The 23,238-nt window shown below is 36.5% G+C and overlaps 1 protein-coding gene across 11 annotated transcripts in view; it reads left to right on the top strand.

The window, feature by feature from the left end:
* HIBCH (3-hydroxyisobutyryl-CoA hydrolase) overlaps positions 1–23,238 on the top strand; it is a 114,255-nt gene that overhangs the window by 70,737 nt on the left and 20,280 nt on the right. For all 11 annotated transcript variants that reach the window (XR_004623528.1, XR_004623526.1, XR_004623527.1 and 8 more), the window contains 5 exons: positions 5,172–5,317; positions 7,289–7,375; positions 12,019–12,077; positions 12,777–12,858; positions 22,237–22,356. Coding sequence is in view for 6 of the 11 variants with exons in the window: in XM_034654858.1 (XP_034510749.1) it covers positions 5,172–5,317; positions 7,289–7,375; positions 12,019–12,077; positions 12,777–12,858; positions 22,237–22,356 (494 nt within the window). In the remaining 5 variants the exon portion in view is untranslated. The remainder of the gene's footprint in view (positions 1–5,171; positions 5,318–7,288; positions 7,376–12,018; positions 12,078–12,776; positions 12,859–22,236; positions 22,357–23,238) is intronic.

The following is a 23,238-nucleotide window of genomic DNA, read 5'->3' as shown; positions in this document are numbered from 1 at the left end:
ATCATCATGTAATGTTTTTCTTTGTCTTTTGTTACAATTTTAAAGTTGGTTTTGTCTTACATGAGTATCACTAACCAGCTTTCTCTTTTCCATTTGCATGGAATATCATTTTAGGTCTGTGTGTGCCTTTAGATCTGAAGTGAGTCTCTTGTGGGCAGCATATAGATGGGACATTTTTTTTAATCCCTTTAGCCACCTATATCTTTTGGCTGTAGCATTTAGTACATTTACATTAAAAGTAATTATTAATAGGTATGTACTTATTGTCATTTTGTTGTTTTCTGGTTGTTTTGTAATTCTTCTCTGTTCCTTTCTTACTGGTGTATTCCCTTGGACGGTTTTCTTTAGTATTATGTTTGGATTTCTTTCTCTTCATTTTTTTGAATATCTATTATGGATTTTGGTTTGTGGTTACCATGAGGTTCACATGTATCAACCTGTGTGTGTGTGTGTGTGTGTGTGTATAGCAGTATTTGTCTTTTATATATATTTATATCATATATATATGAGATCTGATATATATATACACACACATATATTGATATATATATATATATCAGTATTTTAAGTTGAAAGTTGCTTAAGTTCAAACACATTCTAAAAGCCCTACATTTTTACTCCTCCCCCTCCTTTTGATGTCATATTTTACATCTTTTTATTTTATGTATCCCTTGACTACTTATTGTAGTTACAGTTGATTTTACTATTTTTGTCTTTTAATTTTCATATTAGCTTTTTAAATGGTTGATATATGTATATTTTTACTATGTATTTACTTTTACTATATATTACTTTACTATATATTTGCCTTTATCAGTGAGATTTTTTTTTCTTTCATATGTTTTCTTATTTGTAGTTATGGCCTTCTTTTTTCTGTTAAAGAAGACCCTTGGGGAGCCTGGGTAACTCAATCAGTTAAGCATCTGCCTTTGGCTCAGGTCATGATCTCAAGGTCCTGGGATCAAGCCCTGCATCGGCCTCTCCGCTCAGCGGCGAGTCTGTTTCTCCCTCTCCTGCTCCCTTCTGTGATCTCTCTCACCTTTGCTGTCCCTCAAATAAATAAATAAAAATTAAATAAATAAATAAAATCTTAAAAAAAAAAAAAGACCCTTTAACATTTCTTGTAAAGCCAGTTTAGTGGTGATGAACTCCTTCAATTCTATCTCCCCTTCAATTCTGAATGATAGCCTTGCTGGACAGAGTATTCTTAGTTGTAAGTTTTTCTTTTCAACACTTTAAATATATCCTGCCACTCTCTTTTGGCCTGTAAAGTTTTTTGGGAAAAAAATCAGCTGATTGTCTTATGGAGTTTTCCTCTTATGTGACTATTTTTCTTTCTCTTGCTGCCTTTAAGATTCTTTATTTTTAAGTTTCACTACTTTTAATTATTATGTCTTGGTGTGGGTCTCTTTGGGTTCATCTTGTTTGGTACTTTCTTTGATTCTTGGACCTGAACAATGTCTGTTTCCTTCCCTGGATTAGGGAAGTTGTCAGCCATTATTTCCTCAAATAAGTTTTCTGCCCCTTTCTCTCTCTTCTCCTAGGGCCCCTGTAATGTGAATATATGTACACTTGATGTTTTCCTAGAGATCTCTAAAGCTACCCTCATTTTTTAAAATTCTTTTTTCTTTTTGCTGTTCTGATTAGGTAATTTCTACTATTCTGTCTCTCAAATGCTGATTTGTCCTTCTGTATTATTTCAGTTATTCTTCAGCTCTGGTTCTTATATTTTCTCTTTGTTAAAGTTCCTTCATTCTTAAGTGCAGTGAGCATATTTATGACTATGACTTTGAACTCTTTATCAGGTGGTTTACCTGATAAATTACTTATCTCTGTTCCATTAAGGTTCCCCTCCCCCCAGGGTTTTACCTTCTTTTGTTTGGAATGTATTCCTCTGTCTCTTCATTTTGTTTGACTTTCTGTGTTTGTTTCTATGAATTAGAATAGCTACATACCTCTCCTAGTCTTGAAAGAGTGGCCTGGAGCCGGAGCATCCTCCCTGTAGACTGGTATGCTTGGCAGCTTTGGCTGGTTGGAGCTGGAGCAGGGATGGGCCAGGAGTATGCTGCTTTGGGGTTACCTTGACAGGACAGCTGGGACTGGGGTAGGCACCTTTAGTGGACAGGCACAATTTGTGTGGGCTAGGGATCTGGGACTTGCTTATGGAGTCCTAGTAGGTTGACTACAATGCCTGAACCTTGCTCCCGTCTGCACTGTGAAAGTGGATTGGGTGGGGGCCGGGGGAGGAATGTAAAATGTGGTGCTTGTTGGCACTTCTGACCCCAGAGAGTTCCAGCAGTGCCCTTCCCATTTGGTGGATGCTGTAAGGTTAGTAAGTGGATTTTCTTCACTTACATTCTAATTGCTCTTTAAACAGCTGTGTTTGTTTTGTTTTGTTTTTTTCCCACTGTGCCCAGGGTGGGTGAGTCTGTGCAGGGGCCCCTCAGTGATATCCCTCCTTACTGTGCATCACATTGGGAGTGGTGTTCCTGTGGTTACTGCCTGTATCTCTGTCTCTCCTGCTGTTGTATATGTGGTTCCTTCTATCATTTTTTTGTGCAGAAGCTGTTCAATTGGTTCTCAATTCTTTTTTAACAGGAATTTCTCTATATGTAGATGTAGATCTGGTGTCTTTGTGGCAGAAGGTGAATTCAGGGTCTTCCTAAGCCACCATCTTGGACTGCCACCTGAAGTACAATTGATTCTGTATTGACTTTGTGTCCTGCAAATCTCCTAAACTCGTTTATTAGTTCTAGTAGATTTTTTTTTTGTAGATTGTGTCAGATTTTTTTTGTATAAATAATTACATCATTTACAAATAAAGTCACTTTTACATTTTCCTTTACAATATGGATGCTCTTTATTTTTCTTGCCTTATTACACTGGGTAGAACCCCCAGTACAATGTTGAATAGAGGTGCTCAGTGTGGGCCTTCTTGCCTCATTCTCGATCTTAGGGAAAACATTCAGTCCTTCAATTAAGTGGGTGGTTAGGTGTAAGTTTTTCATAGGTGCCCTTTATCAGGATGATGTTTTCTTCTATTCCTAAATTGCTGAGGGTTTTTATTAGGAATGGATTTTGAAAATAAAAAGCCAAAACTTTTTCTGCATCAGGTGAGGTGATTATTGGTTTTTCTTTTTTAATTTGTTAATGATGAATTGCTTTGATTGATTTTTCAACATTAAACTAGCCTTGCATTACTAGGATAAATCTCACTCTGGTATGAGGTGTTATACTTTTTATATGTTGTTAAGTTTGATGTACTAATATTTTGTTTGGTATTTTTGCATCTGTGTTCATGAAAGACATTGGTCTGTGGTTTTCTTGTAATGTCCTTGCTTTCCTCTGGTATGGGGGTAATGCTGGCCTCATTTTCTGGAGAAGTTTCTGTATAATTGGTATAATTTTTTTCTGTGTTTGGTAGAATTCATCAATGAAGCCATCTAGACCTGAAGTTTTCTTTGGGGCAAGGTTTTCAACTACAAATTCAAAGTTTTTAATATATGTAGGACTATTCAAATTATCTGTTTCTTGCACAAACTTTGGTAGGGTGGATCTTTTAAGAAATTTGTCCAATTTATTAGCATAAAGTTTTTCATAAAGTGAAAACTTTTGTGGGGGACACAATTCATAGCAGGGACTTATCAGTATATAGATGTTATCTAGAGCCATAAGTGCTAAGGAAATGTGGGTCTAGGGATAGCCTAAGATCAAGCCTAGGCACAGCAGCATGTAGGGGTCAGGCGAAGGAAGTAGACGCAGCAAGGGGGAATGGAAAGAAGCAGCCATTGAGACAGGGGCAAAAAGAGAGAATGTAGTACCCTGGAACAGAGGAACGTATTTCAGAACAGACTGTGTTTTCAGTTGGGCAGAGTGCTGCTGAGGCTGTGGGGCAGGTAATATATAATGTAGAAGGCATGTAGAGTGTAGAATGTTGGGGAACTGAGAGAACAGAGTGGCTGGAATGTAGTAAATGAGTAGTAAGAGATATACTTGAAAAAGTGACTGGGGACCTTGAAGACTTTGATAAAAGTGTTGGTTTTAATCTAGGGGAAATGGTTATGGAAGAGTTTTAAGCAGTAGAAGACAAAACTCTTAAGATTTGTGTTATTAAAAAGATCACTCCGGCTATTGTATGGAGAACTTTCAGGAGAAGGAATCAATAGGTCATAGTCACTGGTGGTTTGAGAAGAGGGTGTCAAGACTGGACGGTTGTGTACTTTTTGAGGTAAGTGGTACTAGAAGAGAGATGATAGGAGTCAGGGGAAGTCATGAATTCCACTTTAGAGCTATCTTGTTTGAGGTGCTAAGAAATATTTACAGTAGAATGCTGCTAATTCTTTCAAGTCTAGGAACTTTTTGTCAAGTAGAATTGGAAAGAATTTTGAATGCTTGTGTTTTTATCTCAATTTCATTAAGTGAAGCAATCTTAGAATAGGTATCTGGATTATAAAACTAGAGGGTCACAGTTGTTTATGGAGCTCTTAAATACCAAAAAGTAGTGTACTGGCAGGTATTTGCATATATGCTGTTTTCAGTTGTTGCCAGTAGAGAGAATAAGGGAATTAAAAAAAAGGTGGCCAAGAAAAGGGTAAATGCAAGTGATTTTCTTAGGTATAAACATTCTTGGTGTAGGACTAAAAGTTATTGCATCACTTTAAATACCCTGAATATTAGATAATTGATTAACAGAATAGACTATGATGTGAATGGTAATAATGAATTTTCACATAATATAGCTTTAGATTATGTATATTTTTTCTTTGCTTATCATTTGGAAAGAAAATATTTTTTTTGTTTAAATTCAATTAGCCAACATATAGTGCATCATTAGTTTTTGATGTAGTGTTCAATGATTCATTTTCATTTTTTACTTTCAGAGATTATTAAAAATAAATTAGTGATAAGGAAATTTTAGGTAATATTTAATAAGTACTACTTATATACAAAATTATGCATCAAGTACTTTATCGACTTCTATAGAAATGAGACATGAAAGTTTTGAAAATACTCAAGTTAGAACAATTTAATGTCTTTTGTGATACTGATTGCATTGGAAAGTACTTAGTACTATTTTTAGTATAGATTCAAATACCGGAGAGAAATGGCCATATGATCTCAAATAAAGAGTTATATTCATCTTTTTAATTTGAATCATTATTTAATTACAGGACTGTTCCCTGATGTGGGTGGAGGTTATTTCTTGCCACGACTTCAAGGAGAACTTGGTTACTTCCTTGCATTGACAGGATTCAGGCTGAAAGGAAGAGATGTGTATGCAGCAGGAATTGCTACACATTTTGTAGATTCTGAAAAGGTAATTACTTGGATTATTGCATTTGGTGTAGTTGGAATAACTCATACTGCACAGGAAGGCACTATAAGTGTTTGAGATCCTAGGCTTTTGGTTAGATGTGGGTCTGAATCCAGGATCTACTGTTTAAAGCTTTATGATCTTTGGGAAGGTAATTAAGCTCTCCAATCATGTTTCCTCATGTGAGAAATGGAGATAATTATGTGTGGATTCAGTACATAATTTTTGCCTGGCACCTTCAGTAAATATTTTTTCATGAATAATTACACTTTGGTTAAAAAAATACCTACTTTAAGAAAATCTAATATATAAGAATCTAAATTTATATATAAAAAGATAGGCTTTTATTTTGTAAAAACATTTTTGAAAGGTCCTCTTGGTTGTGAGTTTCCCTACTAGTGCATTTAAGAGTTACATTTGTAAAATATGGTTTTAAAAACTTTTCTAAAGGCTCTTGCAAGGGACACATATTACTTAGCTTCGTCTTTTTTTTTTTTTTTAATATCGTGGCCAATTTTCTTAGCACAGAATAGCATAGTGGCAAAGAATGTACAGACAGACAAGTTAGGTTTAAATCCTAGCTTGAATTTACTTTCCTTATCCACTAGTTTATCCATCTCTATATGGGGATGGCAGTTCCTACCATAGTAGTTGAATCTCTTTGTGGTCAGTGTAACAGAAAATCCAGTTCAAGGTGGTTTTGCCTCAGAATTTCAACCAAGAAATTTGGGATTTATTCTGCTTCAACTGGGAACTCACTCTTCTTGAACTGGCTTATATTACCCTTGAGCCCATAAGCCAGTTGGACTATATTGACTAACCGACCTTGCCAATGTGTTCCATTGCTGAAACTGTGGGGTGAACTTAGCTTTCCAGGAGGAAGCACATAGATCTCCAAATGGATATCTGATCTTGAGCGAGGCATGTTCGGGATAGGAGAAGGGATGTTATAAAAAAGTATGAGAACCTTCTATCACATTGCTTGAAGTCTCAGATCTTTCTCCACGTTAAGTGCATCCACAGCCACATGGAGTAGGTGGCTGTCCCATATTTCCCTTCAGCTGTAACAGGAAGCAAACGTGGGACTCCCTTATCTACTCTGGAGGGACACCCTTTATTAGAGTGGAATTTAGTTAAGGATGGGAGAGAGCACTGATCCACAGCTTATTCCCTTCTTTGTCAGCCTGCCCGGTAATAACCTCTACAGTGTGTAGACTGCCATTCACAGGGCCTATACAGGATAACAGAAAGGAGTAATGAATGTTGAGATGAGACTCGAGGTGGGCATAAAAGATAAATAACCACCTGTCTCATCTGATAAAGTAGAATATGAGAAGTGTAAACAAAGAATATATAGAAAGTATTCAATAGATTGAAAGGAGGGAAAACTTCAAAGACTGGAAGTTTTCTCATAGAGGTTGCAGTTCAGCTGGGCCATAAGATGAGTATTTTCAGGAAAAGGCATTCTAGATAGAGGAAACATGTAATGAGCAAGCAAGTGGGCAGGAAAGCTTAGCTATGTTTTGGGAACAATAAAAAGTCCCATTTGGCTGAGCATAGACTAGTATGTGAGGGATATAGATGGAGAGTTAAATGTGGCTATATTGTAGAGCTGTGCATTGACTATAGTAACCATTAGTCACATGTGGCAATTTTAGTTAAAATTAATTGAAATTTATAATTCAGATCTTTGGTTGCAGTACTGCATTTCAAGTGTTTAATAGAAACAAAGATGAATGTCTCTCTCCGCTTTAGTTTCTTCCATCTTTATCTAATTCCTTGTAAAGCAACATTTGCTGTGTGGGAACGTGTGTGCATTCAACTTCAGAGAAAATTTCCTTCACTGATTCAGCTGAAGAGAGCACATCATAATTTTAAGACACGTATTTTTAAAAAGAGTATAAAGTTTCTTTAAAAAGTCCACGTTTGTATTGCGGTTCGAATCTGTTTTCCTTTTTTTTTTTCCTCTTTTAGCTGGGCATGTTAGAAGAAGATTTGTTAGCCCTAAAATCTCCTTCAAAAGAAAATATTGCAGATGTCTTAGATGCTTACCATGCAAAGGTAATCTCATCAGTATTCTAACTTCAGATTTTAATTCATGGGGAAGGGGAAATGATTGAAAAATTAGCAGCTGGTGAATGTTATAGTTTGTGGATATAAAGATGCTGGGATTTATTAACTTGAAGCCTTGATGGAAGGATCAGAGCTTCAGAATTGTTAGGATAGACATCCAAGAAGATGACTTCTTTGCCACACAACAACACAGCTTATCTTCTCATTGCTGGTGAATTTCAGCGTGTAGCTTTGTGATTGGCCCTTGCAAGGGCATTTTGCAATGCACCGTGACATTTCTCTAATGGATGGTTCAGTGTTGACGCTGTTGAGCTGCCAAAGTGAAACTCTGGCGCATATCTAAATATAATGATAAAATATATTGCAGTGTTCACTTTTAATTCCTGATTTATGTTGTATAACTTAAATTTTCTTTTATTAGCCAAAGATCTATAAAAATGTACATGACTTCTGATAAAACATGATGGGTTGAATACATGCTCCCTTCTAGAACCCCACTAAAATTGTAATAAAGGAATAAAAAAGGCACAAATCCGCAAAGACAAATAGAACGGAAGAGGAGTCAGCGGCAGGTATGAGATGTCAATATTTTGGAAACTTGAAAACAGAAGGATAAGGGCAGCTGCTTTACATTTGAGAGCACTGAAATATCTTATCCTTCAGTAGGGGAAGCCAGTAAGAAGCAAGCCAGTTCTTGCTCTATACCCTCTGTAAGGTACCAGAGTCCCCTGAAGACTGGGATGTGGAGATGGGCAGAAAAACAAGAGGATCCCTGCAAATTTCTATAAGGAGCAGTTAGGCCTCCGGAAGTCTCCCTCTTGTAGCACCAGCTACCCTTTCATAGCTTGGCTGAAGAGTAGAAATTTACTGCTTAGGTCAAATCAGACAGGCCTAGCTGACCGCAGGGGAGGGTGAAGTGAAGTGCTTCACTAAAAAGAGGCAGAACATACTAAATAGGAAGACCTCTAGCCTCTTTTCCTAGTTAGCTTCCAGACTATTAAATATCCTCTTAGTTTGGGCACCTGTAACGAAAATATCATAGGCTGAGTGGCTTAAACAATAGAAATTTATTTTTCACAGTTCTGGAGGCTGGGAACTCCAAGATCAGGTATCAGACAATTAGATTTTTGTGAGGACCTGTTCCTGGTTTACAGATGGACAGACACCTTCTTTCTATATCTTCACACAGCAAAGTGAGCTCTCTCAGGTCTCTTCTTATAAGGGTACTAATCCCATCATAAGGACTCCACCCTCTTGACCTAATTACCTCTCAAAGGCCCCACCTCCAAGTACCATCAGTTTGGGGATTAGAGTTTCAACATGAATTTTGGGGTGACACAAACATTCAGTAAATAGTACCATCCCACTCCTAAGCAGTACATTTGAAGAAAAAGGAAAAAACCTGTAGATATTGATATTTGAGGACATTCCCCCCTCAACAATGAAACATCCAGGTCTTTGCCTAATCATTTTATAATGCCTCAGACATTTGACAGTCCTATAACTGTGATCAACTTTACACATAAAGCTACTTAATTTTAGTACTTCATGCTAAAAATTTGTTTATGCCAAGCATAAAAGCAAATTGGTCAAAACAAAAAAGGCACTTAAAGCAAGCAGTGCAGGGAAAAGGAAACTTAAAGAAAAACTGTAATTGTTAAAACTGTAATTGTTAAGAGGAACATATTTCATCTGTGAAATAAGAAGAGATGTAATACAGTAGTCAAAGAATAAAAAAGAAATGTGATAACAAAAGGGAAAAACCCCCCACAACAGATTAGATTAAAATTGAAGGTTCGGAGAATTATATGAGGACAAAAAGGATAATAAGATGGAAAATGGAGAGAAAGGAACATTGGAGGTATTATTCCAAGAGATCTACATCTAATTATTAGGAATTCATAACAGAGAAGAGATAGGGGAGGAAATATTTAGAAAAATAATATAAAAATTTATTCAGAACTGAAGAACATGAAAATGGATTGACAGAACCCCTGAATGCTCAGTGCAATGAATATGAACACAGAGCACATGAGGATTTCATCCGATTTTGTCAAGGCATTTGACAGTCTCTCGTGTTGGGTAAATATAGCATGGATTGGAGTGGGTGGGAGTTGAAGGGCTTTAGAGAGTTCTGCTAAACATGTAGGTATTAGTCTATAGATGAAGTCATCTTGGCCTTTTTCAGTTTTTTTCCTCAGTGATTTGGGTGAGAACATTGACAGCATTTTGATCAAATTGATTTGAAACTAAGAAAAAAATTAGGTAAAAGAATATGGATTTAAAAAAAACCTTCAAGTTTAGAGTGACCTGTTTAATAGTATCAGTGTGAAAGGTAATAAATGTATGGGAAAACACTCCCTGTGTTTTCCTTTATTCTCACACTACTACCACATTCACAACACTTCTGACATCAGATATGTGGGTTTTCTACACATCGAGCAATTCAATGCAACACCACTTGGGTGTCCTAGAATTCATTTCGGTAGTGACACTATCTACCTGGAGTTAGCATCAGATCCTACAACCTAAGAGCTCGGTCCCACAAGACTGACCCCACTTCAGATGCCAGTCACAAGTCCTAGCTTGTCACCTATACTTCTGATTGGCCACAAATCAGGGTTCTCATGACCCCTTCCTTGGGGTCGATAATTTGCTAGAATTTCTCACAGAACTTGGAAACACTTAGTGTTTGTTGGTTTATTATAAAGGATACGGTAAAGGATATGAATGAATAGTCCAGTAAAGGGTACACAGGGCAAGGTCTGGAAGGGTCTCAAGCCCAGGAGTTTCTGTCCCAATGAAGCTGGGATGTACTACTCTCCCCACTCGTGCATGTGTTCATTAACCTGGAGCTCTCCAGACTCCATTCTTTTGGATTTTTATGGAAGCTTTATTACATAGTCACTATTGATTAAGTTATTAGCCATTGGTGATTGAACTCAATCTCCAACCCCTTTTTCCTCACTGGAGGTGGAGGGAGGGAGGTGAGAAATGGTGGTAGTGTTGGTACCGGGCTTGATTAGAAAGTGGGACTGAAAGTTTCAATCTTCTAATAACTGGTTGGTTCCCCTGGAGATCAGCCCCATTCTTAGGAGCTTTCCAAAAGTCACCTCGTTAACATAACCATGATGGAAAGGGGCTCGTTATGAATAACAAATGGCCCATTTCACCTTAATTTCAGGACAAAAGACCAAATACAACAAAAGATGCTCTTCTTAAAGAAGTTTCAAAGTCTTGGGGAGCTGTGAGCCAGGAACAAAGAACAAATACATGGGCAAAGACCAAATATGTATTTATTATTTTATTTTATTTTTTAAGATTTTATTTTTAATCTCTATACCCAATGTGAGGCTCAAACTTACAAGATCGAGAGTTGCATGCTCTACCACCTGAGCCAGCCAGGTGCCCCTGTATTTCTTATTTTAAATCACAGGATCACAAGGGCGCAGGGTGGCTCAGTCATTAAGCATCTGCCTTTGGCTCAGGGTGTGATCCCGGGGTCCTGGGATCGAGCCCCACATCAGGCTCCTATGCTGGGAACCTGCTTCTTCCTCTCCCACTCCCCCTGCTTGTGTTCCCTCTCTCGCTGGCTGTCCCTCTGTCAAATAAATAAGTAAAATCTTAGGCTGGTGATGGGTATTAAGGAGGGCACATGTTGCATGGTGCACTGGGTGTTGTACGCAAGTAATGAATCATGGAACTTTACATCAAAAACTGGGGATGTACTGTATGGTGACTAACATAATAAAAAATATTATTAAAAAATAAAATATTAAAAAAAAATAAATCACAGGATCACAATAGAGATAACTGAAAATTTTGTATTTCAGTCCAAAGTACCAAATTTATAAAGTACAGCATGGGAAAAATGTAGCCTACAACAACACCGGGTTAAAAAAAAAAAAAAGGCAACATAATAGAACTGCCCCCAAACTAACTCAGACTTAGTCCTATTAGTAAAAGTGTTGTATCCAAACAAACAAGGGTATGTGCAGCCCTGATGCCCTTTGCTATGATTTAGTCATACCCATAGCTAATGTGTACATTCCACACTTGATAAACTGGAGCTTGTATGTAACAAGGACCTGACTGTGAGGGGACACAAAACTGCACTTTGTGAGAAAAGAGGTGGGCAGGATTCACTAGACCTATAAACATGAGGGGACTTATTTGGTCCAGAATTTTTGAAAAAAATCCTAAGTATAGTTATTCAAGCACTGGGAGTTCCTTCTCAAGCTACTGTTTTCTTTCCCTGGAGGTCAGTGCTACACAGATATCAGGGATGTGGTAGGAGTTTTCTGTATCAAATGGAAATTTGGGCTGGATGGTGTCTCAGGTCCTTTACAATCCTTAATTCATTGCCATACTTTAATGATAATGTAGCATATATAATAATGTATAAATAAAAGTAAAGGAACATATTTTGCCTTTGGCACTTTTAGGAGCTAGTCTGAAATAACACCATCTGAATTTCGAACATGTGGTAGCTATTTATGAGGCTGTTGGATATAATTTGACTGAAAGTGATAATCTGTCACAAAGTGTATCATTAAATAGGATGACATTTTAAAGGATTTTTAGATTTGGATTACTTCAAGTGAATTACAAGATTTTTCTTTTTTAAACAGTCCAAGATTGATCAAGACAAGTCTTTTATACTTGAGGAACACATGGACAAAATAAACAGGTAAAGAGAGGTCTCAGTACATCTTTTATTTTGGAAGGACTATATTAAATTGAATTTGCTAACACTGTAATTGCATTGTGTTTAATGCACTGAATTCTGAGATCAGATAGTATAGTGCTTTTATTTTTTCTTTTGGAAGTAGCTTCTTGTCTACTCTTTCAGGGGAGAAATAAGTCCATTATACTGAAATAATCTATCGTGCTGATTCATTTTAGTGCAAAACTTTTTTTTTTTGGATGGGAAAGAGAGGCTAGAAAATAATAATTGAATTATCTTTTATCTTCATAGAGTCATTTTTTATGAAGGTCTTATGAAGCTGATCAAAAGATTTTTTGTGCAGTGATTTGAGAGATTGATAGACTGGCTTAAGGAACAGAAGGGGAGGATACAAACTATTGGAAAATAAGATAACTATCTCTACATTTTAGAAGCATCAGTTTTTCACAGTTAAGATATTTATTTATAGGTAATAGATGCAAGAAAGCATAAGAGAAAATTTAGGCTTTATTTTGCATTAATAAAAGTAGACTGCAAACACCCAGAGAAGCAGGGTTTTATTTCATCATCCTGTAAAATAGCTTGGAAAATTTTTCATAATTGAAATGGAGTTTGAGGAAAACCTGTGTTTAGAGTTATTTCTATTTTGGAAAGAAGAAATCGCTTGCAGATTGGTAAAATCATGTGTTTCCTTTCTCCTAGTTGGTTCTCAGCCAATACTGTGGAACAGATAGTTGAAAATTTACAGCAAGATGGTTCATCTTTTGCCCTAGAACAATTGAAGGTAATGTATGGATCATTTCTGTCCTGAGTGTGGTGAATCCTTGTGGTAAGGAAGCCTCTCTGAAGCCTCTTGTTTCAGAGCTCCATGGTGGTGACCCAGACCACTGCACAGGGTTTTGTTTTTGGTCTTTTTCTGAACTCATTTGAGCCTCAGAAAGCATTTTCGCAAAACCTTTATCTAAACCCAAGTGCCTTGTCTACCTGCTGGATGTTGACAGTAAAGTTGAGCTGTTTTTAGGTCCTGGGACTGTAACAGAGAAAAACTTCAGTAGGCATGTCTCATCTCCCGGGAGTCCTCCTTGTCCTGGGGACAAGCATTAAGGACATTTTTATTAGAAGGGTTGGCCTACTGGAGTGTAGTCTTTTTATAATATATTGAAATTCTGCCATTAATCTATAAATTCAGTTGAATATGCAACAGATCAGTATATGGTCTTTCTAAGCAGTAGGTTTGATTAAAAAAAAAAACAAAAACAAAAACTTTTTTAAACTAGTAAGAGGCCCCATCTATACCCATAGCTGAGTTTTTTTTTTTTTTTAAAGATTTTTTATTTATTTATTTGACAGAGATAGAGACAGCCAGCGAGAGAGGGAACACAAGCAGGGGGAGTGGGAGAGGAAGAAGCAGGCTCACAGCAGAGGAGCCTGATGCGGGGCTCGATCCCATAACGCCGGGATCACGCCCTGAGCCGAAGGCAGACGCTTAACCGCTGTGCCACCCAGGCGCCCCCATAGCTGAGTTTTAAGCAGTGTTTGTCAGTGTTAGGCACACTTGGATCTTTCTACGATGTGACTCAGCTGGTAACAGCAAAACAAAAGCTGTTTTTGTATAAAGGAGTACATGAGTACTGACATGCTTGGAACTGTGAGACTTGAAATATTTCAGACTTATACACAAAGGAGAGAAAAAAGTGTGTTTCCTTTTACTTTATAGAAAAGGTGTTAATAGCTTGCCCTTATCTGATAGTATTTTCAGTTTATAGGTATAATTGTCACATTTCAGTTGTCACAAAACTTACAAAAAATTTAGTTTCACCTGTGAAGATGAAAACACTTCCCCATTGTTACTGTATTGTCTGTCTTTTTTAAAAAGATTTTATTTGAGAGCTGCTCTTGCACACCAGGGTGGGGAAGGAGGGGCAGAGGGAAAGGGATAAGCAGACTCCCCACTGAGCAGGGAGCCTGACAGCTCAAGGGGGGGGCCTCCATCCTAGGACCCCCTGACCTGACCAGAAGGCAGACACTTAACCACTTAACCAGCTACGCAGGCACCCCTCTCATTGTTAACTATATTCTTAAGGTGGAAATCCCAAATTAGTCTCTTAGGGTCTTATTTAGTAATTAGAATTCTGTTAACTTTCAAGGATAGGCATAAATTAGAGTAGATAGACCAGTCGTATGTTTTCTTAACCCACAATAGTAAATTAGTGTGAGTTTTAACAGCTTTTAGGAATGCTTGCTTAAATCTAGATAATCATTTTATATTTCAAGGATTCTAATGTTAAGCTGGTTCTTTTGTTTCCAGAGCAATATAGAAACTAGTATTCCTCTTTTTTCCCCCTGAGCAATAGGACCCAATTAAGTATGCACTTAGTAATTTCATTTGAGAAGTCATGCAGCACATTACCTCATACCTATATGGTCACTTTAAAGCAGTACAGATATGCAAGGTGACATATTATTTTAAAACTACTGGCCTACCCCAGAACTGAGGGATAGAACTCAATGTTTTTTCAGTTTTCTTTCAATTCCTCTGGCATTACGATTATTCTGCATCGAAAAGAGGATACCTGGCAAGCCACTCATCATAGCTAGGTTCACTGTAGGCTAGGATGCGTGTAAGCACTCTCATTAGAAGGACAGGTTTTGATTTTTATTCAGTTGGTCTATAGCTCAAATATGACTCCAAAATATTAGTATCTGCTGGGAACAACATGATGTGAGGATCAAAAAAATCCCCACAGAGACTTCCCTGATAGAGCTTAGATGCAGGGTTCATTTTAATTATCTCAACCAGAAACATACACCAAAAAACAGCCCTGAAGGAGAAAATAGCTCTTGGTGCCTCAGTGAAAGGTTTGCAGATCAGATGTTTGAACAAATTTTTGAAAAGATTCTAATACTTGTGTCAGTAAGCTTCTGGGATTGCTCCTAACCCCTGTGGGCCCTTCAGGGACTCCTGTCTTCATCTAGTCTTTTTATGGTCCAAGTTGCAGCCATCTACTCTGTGTATAAGGGTCCCTTTCCACAGTTGCCCATGGGGAAGGACATAATCTTTTCCACATACTTACTTATCATTAAATAAAAACTTAAGTTTTTTAAATCCTTTCTTTAGATTTCTAATGTGTGTTTTTTTTTTTTTAACTGCTAATCACTGTAGGATAGCATGGGTTAAAAAAATAACAAATATGAGTAACTCATAAATTTTTTACAACTGATGCAATTTTCACAGTACCTTAGTTTATGGCTTCTCATGTCCTTTCTTAGATTTTCCTTCAAAGTTCAATACTTTTTTTTAATACTTGTTGTTGGAATTCCTCTTATGTCCTTTTAATCCCCCTTTAGGTGTATGTTGTTCATGATGCCAAACAATCCATGTAAGCTATTTGGGCAATTCGGATGTCACAGTGCATAGCTCACATTAGGGAAAACTTAACGAAAGTCTCCAATTGCCGTACTCTTGTGTGTGCGGATGCACATTTTATTTGTGGTAAAATACATTAAAAAATGACCATCTTAACCATTTTTAAGTATATAATTCAGTTTTGTTGAGTATGTTCACCTGGTTGTACAACCAATCTCCAGAACATTTTTATCTTACAAAACTGAGTGAAACTTTATACCTATTAAATAACAACTCCCCATTTCCCTCCTACCCCAGTTCCTGGCAACCACTATTCTACTTTCTGTTGCTGTAAATTTGACTACTCTGGATACCCCACATAAGTGGAATCATACAGCATTTGTCCTGTTGTGATTGACTTATATCACCTACCATAATGTTGAAACATGTAGCATGTACCAAAATTTCATTCCCTTTTAAGGCAGAATAATATTCCATTGTATGTATATACCACATTTTGCTCATCCATCATTGATGGGCATTTAATTTGGGTTGCTTCTACCTTTTTGCTTTTGTGAACAATGCTGCTATAAACATGGGTATACAAATATCTCTTCAAGACCCTGCGTTTATTTCTTTTGGATATATACCCAGAAGCAGAATTTCTGCATTATATGGTAATTCTGTTTTTAATTGTTTGAGGAAACTCCATGCTGTTTTCCGTAGCAGTTGCACCATTTTATATTCCCACCAATAACAGTGCATAAAGTTTGCCAACTCATTATTTTCTATCTTTTTTCTACCATCCTGATGGCTCTGACATGATAGCTCATTGTGATTTTGATTTGCATTCCCCTAATGATTAGTGATACTGAACATCTTTTCATATGCTTGTTGGACATGTCTAGTTCAAGTCCTTTGCCCATTTTTTAGTTGGGTTTTTGGTTTTTTAACATTGATCTGTAGGAAATGCTATCCTGTTTCATCTCCCTTTTCTGGTAATAAGACTAGCACATTTGCCAAAGTAAAGAAGGTTCTTCAGGGCCAATGAGGGAAGTGTTCATTTTTGTAGAATTGCAAGTGATACCAATAATCAAATATGAGTAGAAGAGATTGAGACCCTACTCTCCCAAAGCCCAACTGTGTCAGCAAGGACACTAAGCCAAGGAAAGGTATTTCAGTAGGATCACTAATCCTTAGGAGTGCTGGAGTACGAAGTCCATGGCCAGAGAAACAGAGAAACGAGAACAAGGAACAGCGGGTCTAATTAGTATCCAGGAAGGTGTTCCTGAGCAAATGGCCAGGGAAACCAGTGTTGCTTTTGACATGTCTTTTAGGTGTTTATACTTGGTGATTGATATAATATGATGTGATATATGATATAATGTAATATGATAATATGTAATAGGATAACCTATTGTGTTAAAGGCTGAAAGGGCATATAAGTTCCTTTTTTTAATATTAAAAAACTTTTAAAATTCTTTGGAATTTCTTCTTCCTAATTAGCAGTGTGGGATTTATGTATTTATTTGATTTTGAATGCTCATTTTGTGAAGAATAAAAGAAACTCAGTCTTATACTTGAAGTTAATATATAAGAATATGACAAGCTCCTATAAAATCATACATGTGAAAAATTGGGGAAAAAGGAAAACTAAGAATAATTAAGCATAGATTTTAAGAAAAGACAGCAGCAAAATATTAGAGAAATTAAATTTAAAAGATTACTAAACTTTCTGTAAGCTTTAAGAGTTAGCCATGTGCTGTATTATTTAAAAATAAAGTGACATGCTCATGAAAAATTAAGTGTTACAGAAATTGTTCTTCTGTTGAAAACAACTAGAAAACTGGACAAAATATATGAAACTTCGTGTTTGTTAACGTTGGACAATGCAGGCAGCACAGGACTGTCATTCCTGAGAGGAAGGAAACAAATAGGAAAACCCTAAGATTGACTTGGCCTGCTTCCTGTGGGAATTTTCAGAATATTGATCTATACATGTTTTAGGTAAAACTCTACAAGACCAGGGAAAGAACCAGAGGAAAGCTGTAGCCTGAACAGTTAACAAGACTCACACGGGTCTGGGAAGAGTTTGTGTTGCCATCAGCCAGAAGGTTTACACTTTAGTAGTGGGGGTACATTAACACTAAAGTAAAGGCTGCCCAGAACTCCCAAGATAATTCAGTGGGGAAAAGATAATCTTTTCAACAAATGGTCCTAGAACAATTGAATATCCATATGCAAGAGAAAAAAAGTACTTGACTCTTCCCTTGCACCTGTAGGGAAAGAGAAAATTCTCCTGTCTTCTTAGGGTCTCCAGCCCAGCCTAAGAATTAAACTGACATAAGCCAGATAGATTAACAGGAGAAAAGCATACAGATTTTATTAAATTTCTACACGTACATGGGAGCACAAGAGAATGAAGATCTGAACAAATAACCAGAGCAGGAAGCTTTTGTACCTTTGAGACAAATTTGTGAAGAATTGACAAGAGAAAGGAGTTTGGTCTAGTGGTAGTAAATGGTGAAGAAGTAACTGGGAAGATAAGGGTTAGTTTAACAAAGTTTATTTGTATAGATGTCTTGGCCCCATGTTCCCTGTCTCTGATGATAAGAATGTCTTCCTGCTGCTACACGGAGGGCATCTTTCACATGGGAGTTTTATTTCCTGGAAAAAAAGGTGGGTCATATTATTTCTTAAGTGCCTTTAACTCAAGATAATCAATATGCCAAAGTGTCATATCTTGAGGTAACATGCTCTGAACTCCTTCCCACCGTATGCAATTCAAAGTGGGTTATGCACCTAATAGTAGGAGATAAAGCTGTGCCACTTCTGAAAGAAAACAGAAAATCTTTGTGACTTTGGGTTAGCCAAGATTTTTTAATCCAAAAAGCAAGAACTGCAAAAGAAAAAAACTGATAAATTGATCTTTATTATAATTAAATACTTTTCTTTTTTGAAGAAAATAAAGAAACCACAGATTGGGAAGAAATATATTTACAAAACTTGTATCTGATAACAGGACTTTATTGTACATAAAGAACACTTACAAGTTAATGAGAATAAAAACAGTGTCCCTAGAAAATGGGGATCTAGACACTTCATCAAAGGACATGTGTGAATGGCCAGTAACACATGTAAAAATGCTCTAGATGTTTAATCATTAGGAAAATGCAAATTAAAACCACAGTGAGATGTCACTGCGTATCTGTTAGAGTGGCTAGAATTGAAAAGGTTGACAGTACCAACCCCAGTGTTGGTAAGGATATGGAATGTCTACCACTCACACATTGCCAGCAGGGAAGCAGTTTGGCAGTCTCTTACAAGTTAGATGTACATTTACTGCAAGACCCAACAGTCCCACCCCGAGAGATTTACCCAAGAAAAATGTAAACATATGGCCACACAGATGCTTGTACTCACACGTTCATAGTAACTTTATTATGATGGCCAAAGACAGGAATACTGCTCAACTGTAAGAAGGGAAGAGCTAGCGCTACACGAAACAACATGGATGAATCTCAGAAGCATTGTGCCAAGTGAAAGAAAGCAGACAGGACACACAGGACTACTTATGATTTTATTTTTATGAAGTTCTAGAGAATACAAAATTATAGGGGAAAAAAACAGTTCAGTTAACTGCCGGTAGAGTCTGAGGGAAGGAGAACTCTTCAGGGTGATGGAAATATTCCAAATCTTGATTGTGGAGGTAGTTGCACAACTGTATACATTTATCAAAAGTTACAGAACTCTACACTTAAAATGAGTGAATTTTATATTTAAGTTACACCTGAGTAAAGCTAATTATTTTAAAAAATCAAAATGACATACCAAATTATATTTAAAAAAAAAAGTTTGACCTATAGAAGTAGGCATTATGTTTGCTAAAGGTGCCCATTACACTGTGCTGTTTATTGCTGCCAGTAAGAGTAATTTAATGGCAGTATTGATGGGTACATTGTGTCTTTAGGGAAGGAGTACAATAAACTTTAAGGGGAAAATAATCAATTTATGTAAACAGGAAAATAGCTTTCCAGTCCACTGATGGATTGATTATCAGTGACCCTAAAACAGTATCATGAGCATTTGGGATATCATGAAAGAGCAGTACTTGATTCTTTAGACATTATCTTTGCATTTTATTTAAATTGTTAAGGCTTTTAAGGAATTACTGGAAAAGTCTTAAGATAAGATTGCATAAAGCACTCTTGTTGGACTGGCTCTAAGCCTTTGCTGAAGATAAAAGAAATACCAGTGCCCATTTCTTTAAAGTGCTATTTGGTCTTTATATAATAATATGACCCTTCAGAATGATATAGAGTATATTTAAAACAAATATTTCTGTGAAACTGCAGTATACCGTGGATTAGACTGACTTGCTCTAGTTCAGGTATTTTATATTTCTGTTGATTTACTGTCAATCTGAACACTTCTGGAAAAGATTTATAGCTAAAAGTACAAAATATGTAAGATTATTTAGAAAAGTATTCACAGTTCATAGTATAGTAAATATAAATGATCTAAATATACATGAATTCCTAATTGTTGGGGTTCCTTCTTTTGGAGTTAAATCTGACAGAGCCTAGACTTTTAGAGAATGTCATAAATGACATCCTTTTTTTTTATAAAGAAAAAAAAACTCTAAAGCTCATTTTCTAAGATCACCTACTAAATCAGAGAAGGGGTTGGACTTCTACGTCTGTATTAGCCCTTCAGTCAACCTTGAGGCCTTCTTGGCAGAATTCTTCTAATTGTATCATCATAGGCTTGTTGAATACTGTTCTTTTAATTGTATCAATATAGGTTTTTTGGGTAATGCATGTCAATTCATGTATGTTATTGAGTATTCTGGTAGATGCTGAGGGGAAGGGCAGATTGTAATACCTTCAGCTTTATTCTTTTGTTCTCAAGATTGCTTTGGCTATTGGGGTCTTTTGTGGGTCCATATGAATTTTAACTTTATTCTAGTTCTTTGGAAAATGCTTCTGGTATTTTGATAGGGATTGCATTAAATCTGTAGATTGCTTTGGGTAGTATGGACGTTATAACAATACTGGTTTTTCTAATCCACGAGCATAGAATATCTTTCCATTTGTTTGTGTCATCTTCAGTTTCTTTCATCAGTGTTTTATAGTTTTCAGCATATAAGTCTTTCACCTCCTCGGTTAAGTTTATTCCTTGGTATTTTATTATTTTGGGTGCAATTGTAAATGGGATGGTTTTCTTATTAGTGACCTTTTTAATGAAATTAATTGGTAGCCAACTGAGGAAGTATAGCAAAGACAGTTTGTGTTTTTCGAATTCTAGGTTGTATATAGAGTGCCAGACCAAGAAAGAGGACACAGGCAATTAGCCATAATGGTAGTTCTGAGGTACATGATTGTGGGGTTATATACGACAGCCTTTTGGAAAGGGAATCATAGCTTCATTGACTTTGTAGACTAGAAAAGATAGAAGGTGGCTACGTTGCTCGTTTAAGTACACCTTTCAGCATTGTGAATGAAGTTCTTCCAGATGTTCACCTGTAATCATGTGGGCATTGCTCTTGCTAGAGAAAACCAGTGGTTTCGTCAGCAGAACAGACCCCTTGTCTACTTGCCTGTGGAAAGGAGGGGCCTCCTAACACAGTATGCAGACTGCTAGACAGGTGCCATCGTCCTCACGGTCTGTAACCAGAAAGGCGAGAACATGGAGTGGGATTGCTCCAGGGGCATTAAATGAGATCATGTACATATGGCACTGAGGGCAGAAGAGTGAGTTCCCATGAAGATGAATCAGATGCATAAAAAGCCTTAATTGCTTTTTTCTTTCTCACCTTTTCTTCAGTGTTGTGACTGTAGGTAGGAAACTGATCTTCCCTGAACTTTTCCTGTACAGTAGTCATCTGTTTTTTTAGCAGCTGCTAGGTAAGATACAGCCCTATCCACTCAATCTGTTCTCTGACTCTGTGTGCCACACTTGAGGATGCTACAAAGAACCTGGAATCTTGATGTGGGGAATTCTTTGAACTCAGAAAGTAAAATTTCTACCTTTAAGGCAATCGCTCAAAAACAGGCCTGAAAACTGTATATTGCAATTATAAAGAACAGGGCAGGCATCAGATGTGCATAGCATGTAAAGGGAGCTCTTGTAGCAGCTGTTGTCACAGTCGTACACGTGACTGAACACTAGTAATAGCACCTTTAAATTCAAAAGGAAGGGGCGCATAGCACTGTAGCCAAGGAGTCAGGCCTGTTATTCTTACTTATTAAATATTGAAATACTATAGAAGACCACTTCATGCTATCTTGAATTGTTTTCTCTCCTTACTTTTAAGGTAAGTAGATTTATTTATAGATAAAGAGTACAGTTCAGTTCAAACACTTCTCTGTAGTCACAAAATGGGAAGGAATGAGCTATATTTCTAACTCTACCTTCTTTATATCATAAGGTATAATGTTTTCTGATATCTTAGTCGTTTGTAAGATGTGTATTAATTTTACTTAAGCGTAATCACTGCTTACCTAGTTGGGATCATAATTTATGTCAGGCACCTACAAAAATATATATTTCTTTTATTAATTTATGGGTACAGCATTTATTTCACTGGTGGAATGATCTGTTTTGTTATTCCAAGAGATTAGAAAACCATTGGTGCTTTGACAGGATGAAGCTATGGCATAATCTCACTTTTATGAAAGTGTCATGTGAAAGTACTGTTCAAGGAACAAATTTTAATAAGATTTATATTAAAACTCAGCTAGTTTGTTATAGACAGTAAAGGAACTCTTGGGCTAAAACTAGTTAAAAAAAATTTTGTTTTTTTCCCTCTCACAGGTAATTAATAAAATGTCTCCAACATCCCTAAAGATCACACTAAGGCAACTCAAAGAGGGGTCTTCAAAGACCTTACAAGAAGTATTAACCATGGAATATCGGCTGAGTCAAGCTTGTATGGTAAGAATTTTAAAAATATGTACTTATTTTCTATTTATGAAAGTAATAGGTGTTCATTGTGGGGCATGTAAAATACAGAAAACTATAAACAAAAACCTTAAAACTACCTGTAAATCTACTCTGTGGAAACACAACAGGCCAGTTAGCTAAAGGTATGTGGAACTATTGCTCTCACATTGTTCTTAAGCCCTTATGAAACAGCAGTTATATTTGTGTGTAAGTATAAGAAGGCCTCTAATCTCAGGTGGAGTTCAAAATAGAATTAACCATTTTTTAGGCATGGTCTCTGACCTTGGGGCAAGAAGCGTAAACTCTGTAAATCTGAATTTCCTCATTAGTAAAACGAGCAATATATACATATATAAAATATATGAATGGGTGTTACTAGTTTGTTACATGTTTTAATAGATCAGCATTGAAAATGCCATTATAAATACACTTAAAATAGACTAATCACATAGAATATTAATTTTATGAAACATTTCAGAATCATAGAGATTTCTTCTTCTAGGTGATAAACTCTTTGAAAGCAGAATCATCACTTTTGTGTTATATGTAGAGGGCCTTTAGATTAATTTACAGCCTAAAGGAATATTTTGTTTAATAACTAGAAAGTAGGTCTCCCTAATGGACTTTCATGTCTTGAAAGATTTATTAAAGTATTCAAAGTAGTTCATCAACCTATAAATAAAACTCTATTAGTCACTTTAATCTTAAAGTCACTCCTAGTAGGATGTAAGTAGCAGCTGAGGTCTATGGTTAAGAGAAGTACTTTTTTTTTTTTTAATTTAGTATTTTTTTTTATTATATCATGTTAATCACCATACAGAACATCCCCGGATTCCGATGTAAAGTTCGATGCTTCATTAGTTGCGTATAACA

The sequence above is a fragment of the Ailuropoda melanoleuca genome, chromosome 2 (assembly GCF_002007445.2).
Source record: "Ailuropoda melanoleuca isolate Jingjing chromosome 2, ASM200744v2, whole genome shotgun sequence".
In the NCBI taxonomy this organism is placed as follows: Eukaryota; Metazoa; Chordata; class Mammalia; order Carnivora; family Ursidae; genus Ailuropoda; species Ailuropoda melanoleuca.
Note: the sequence above shows the minus strand (reverse complement) of the source record. Positions and strands in the feature narration are given on the sequence as shown.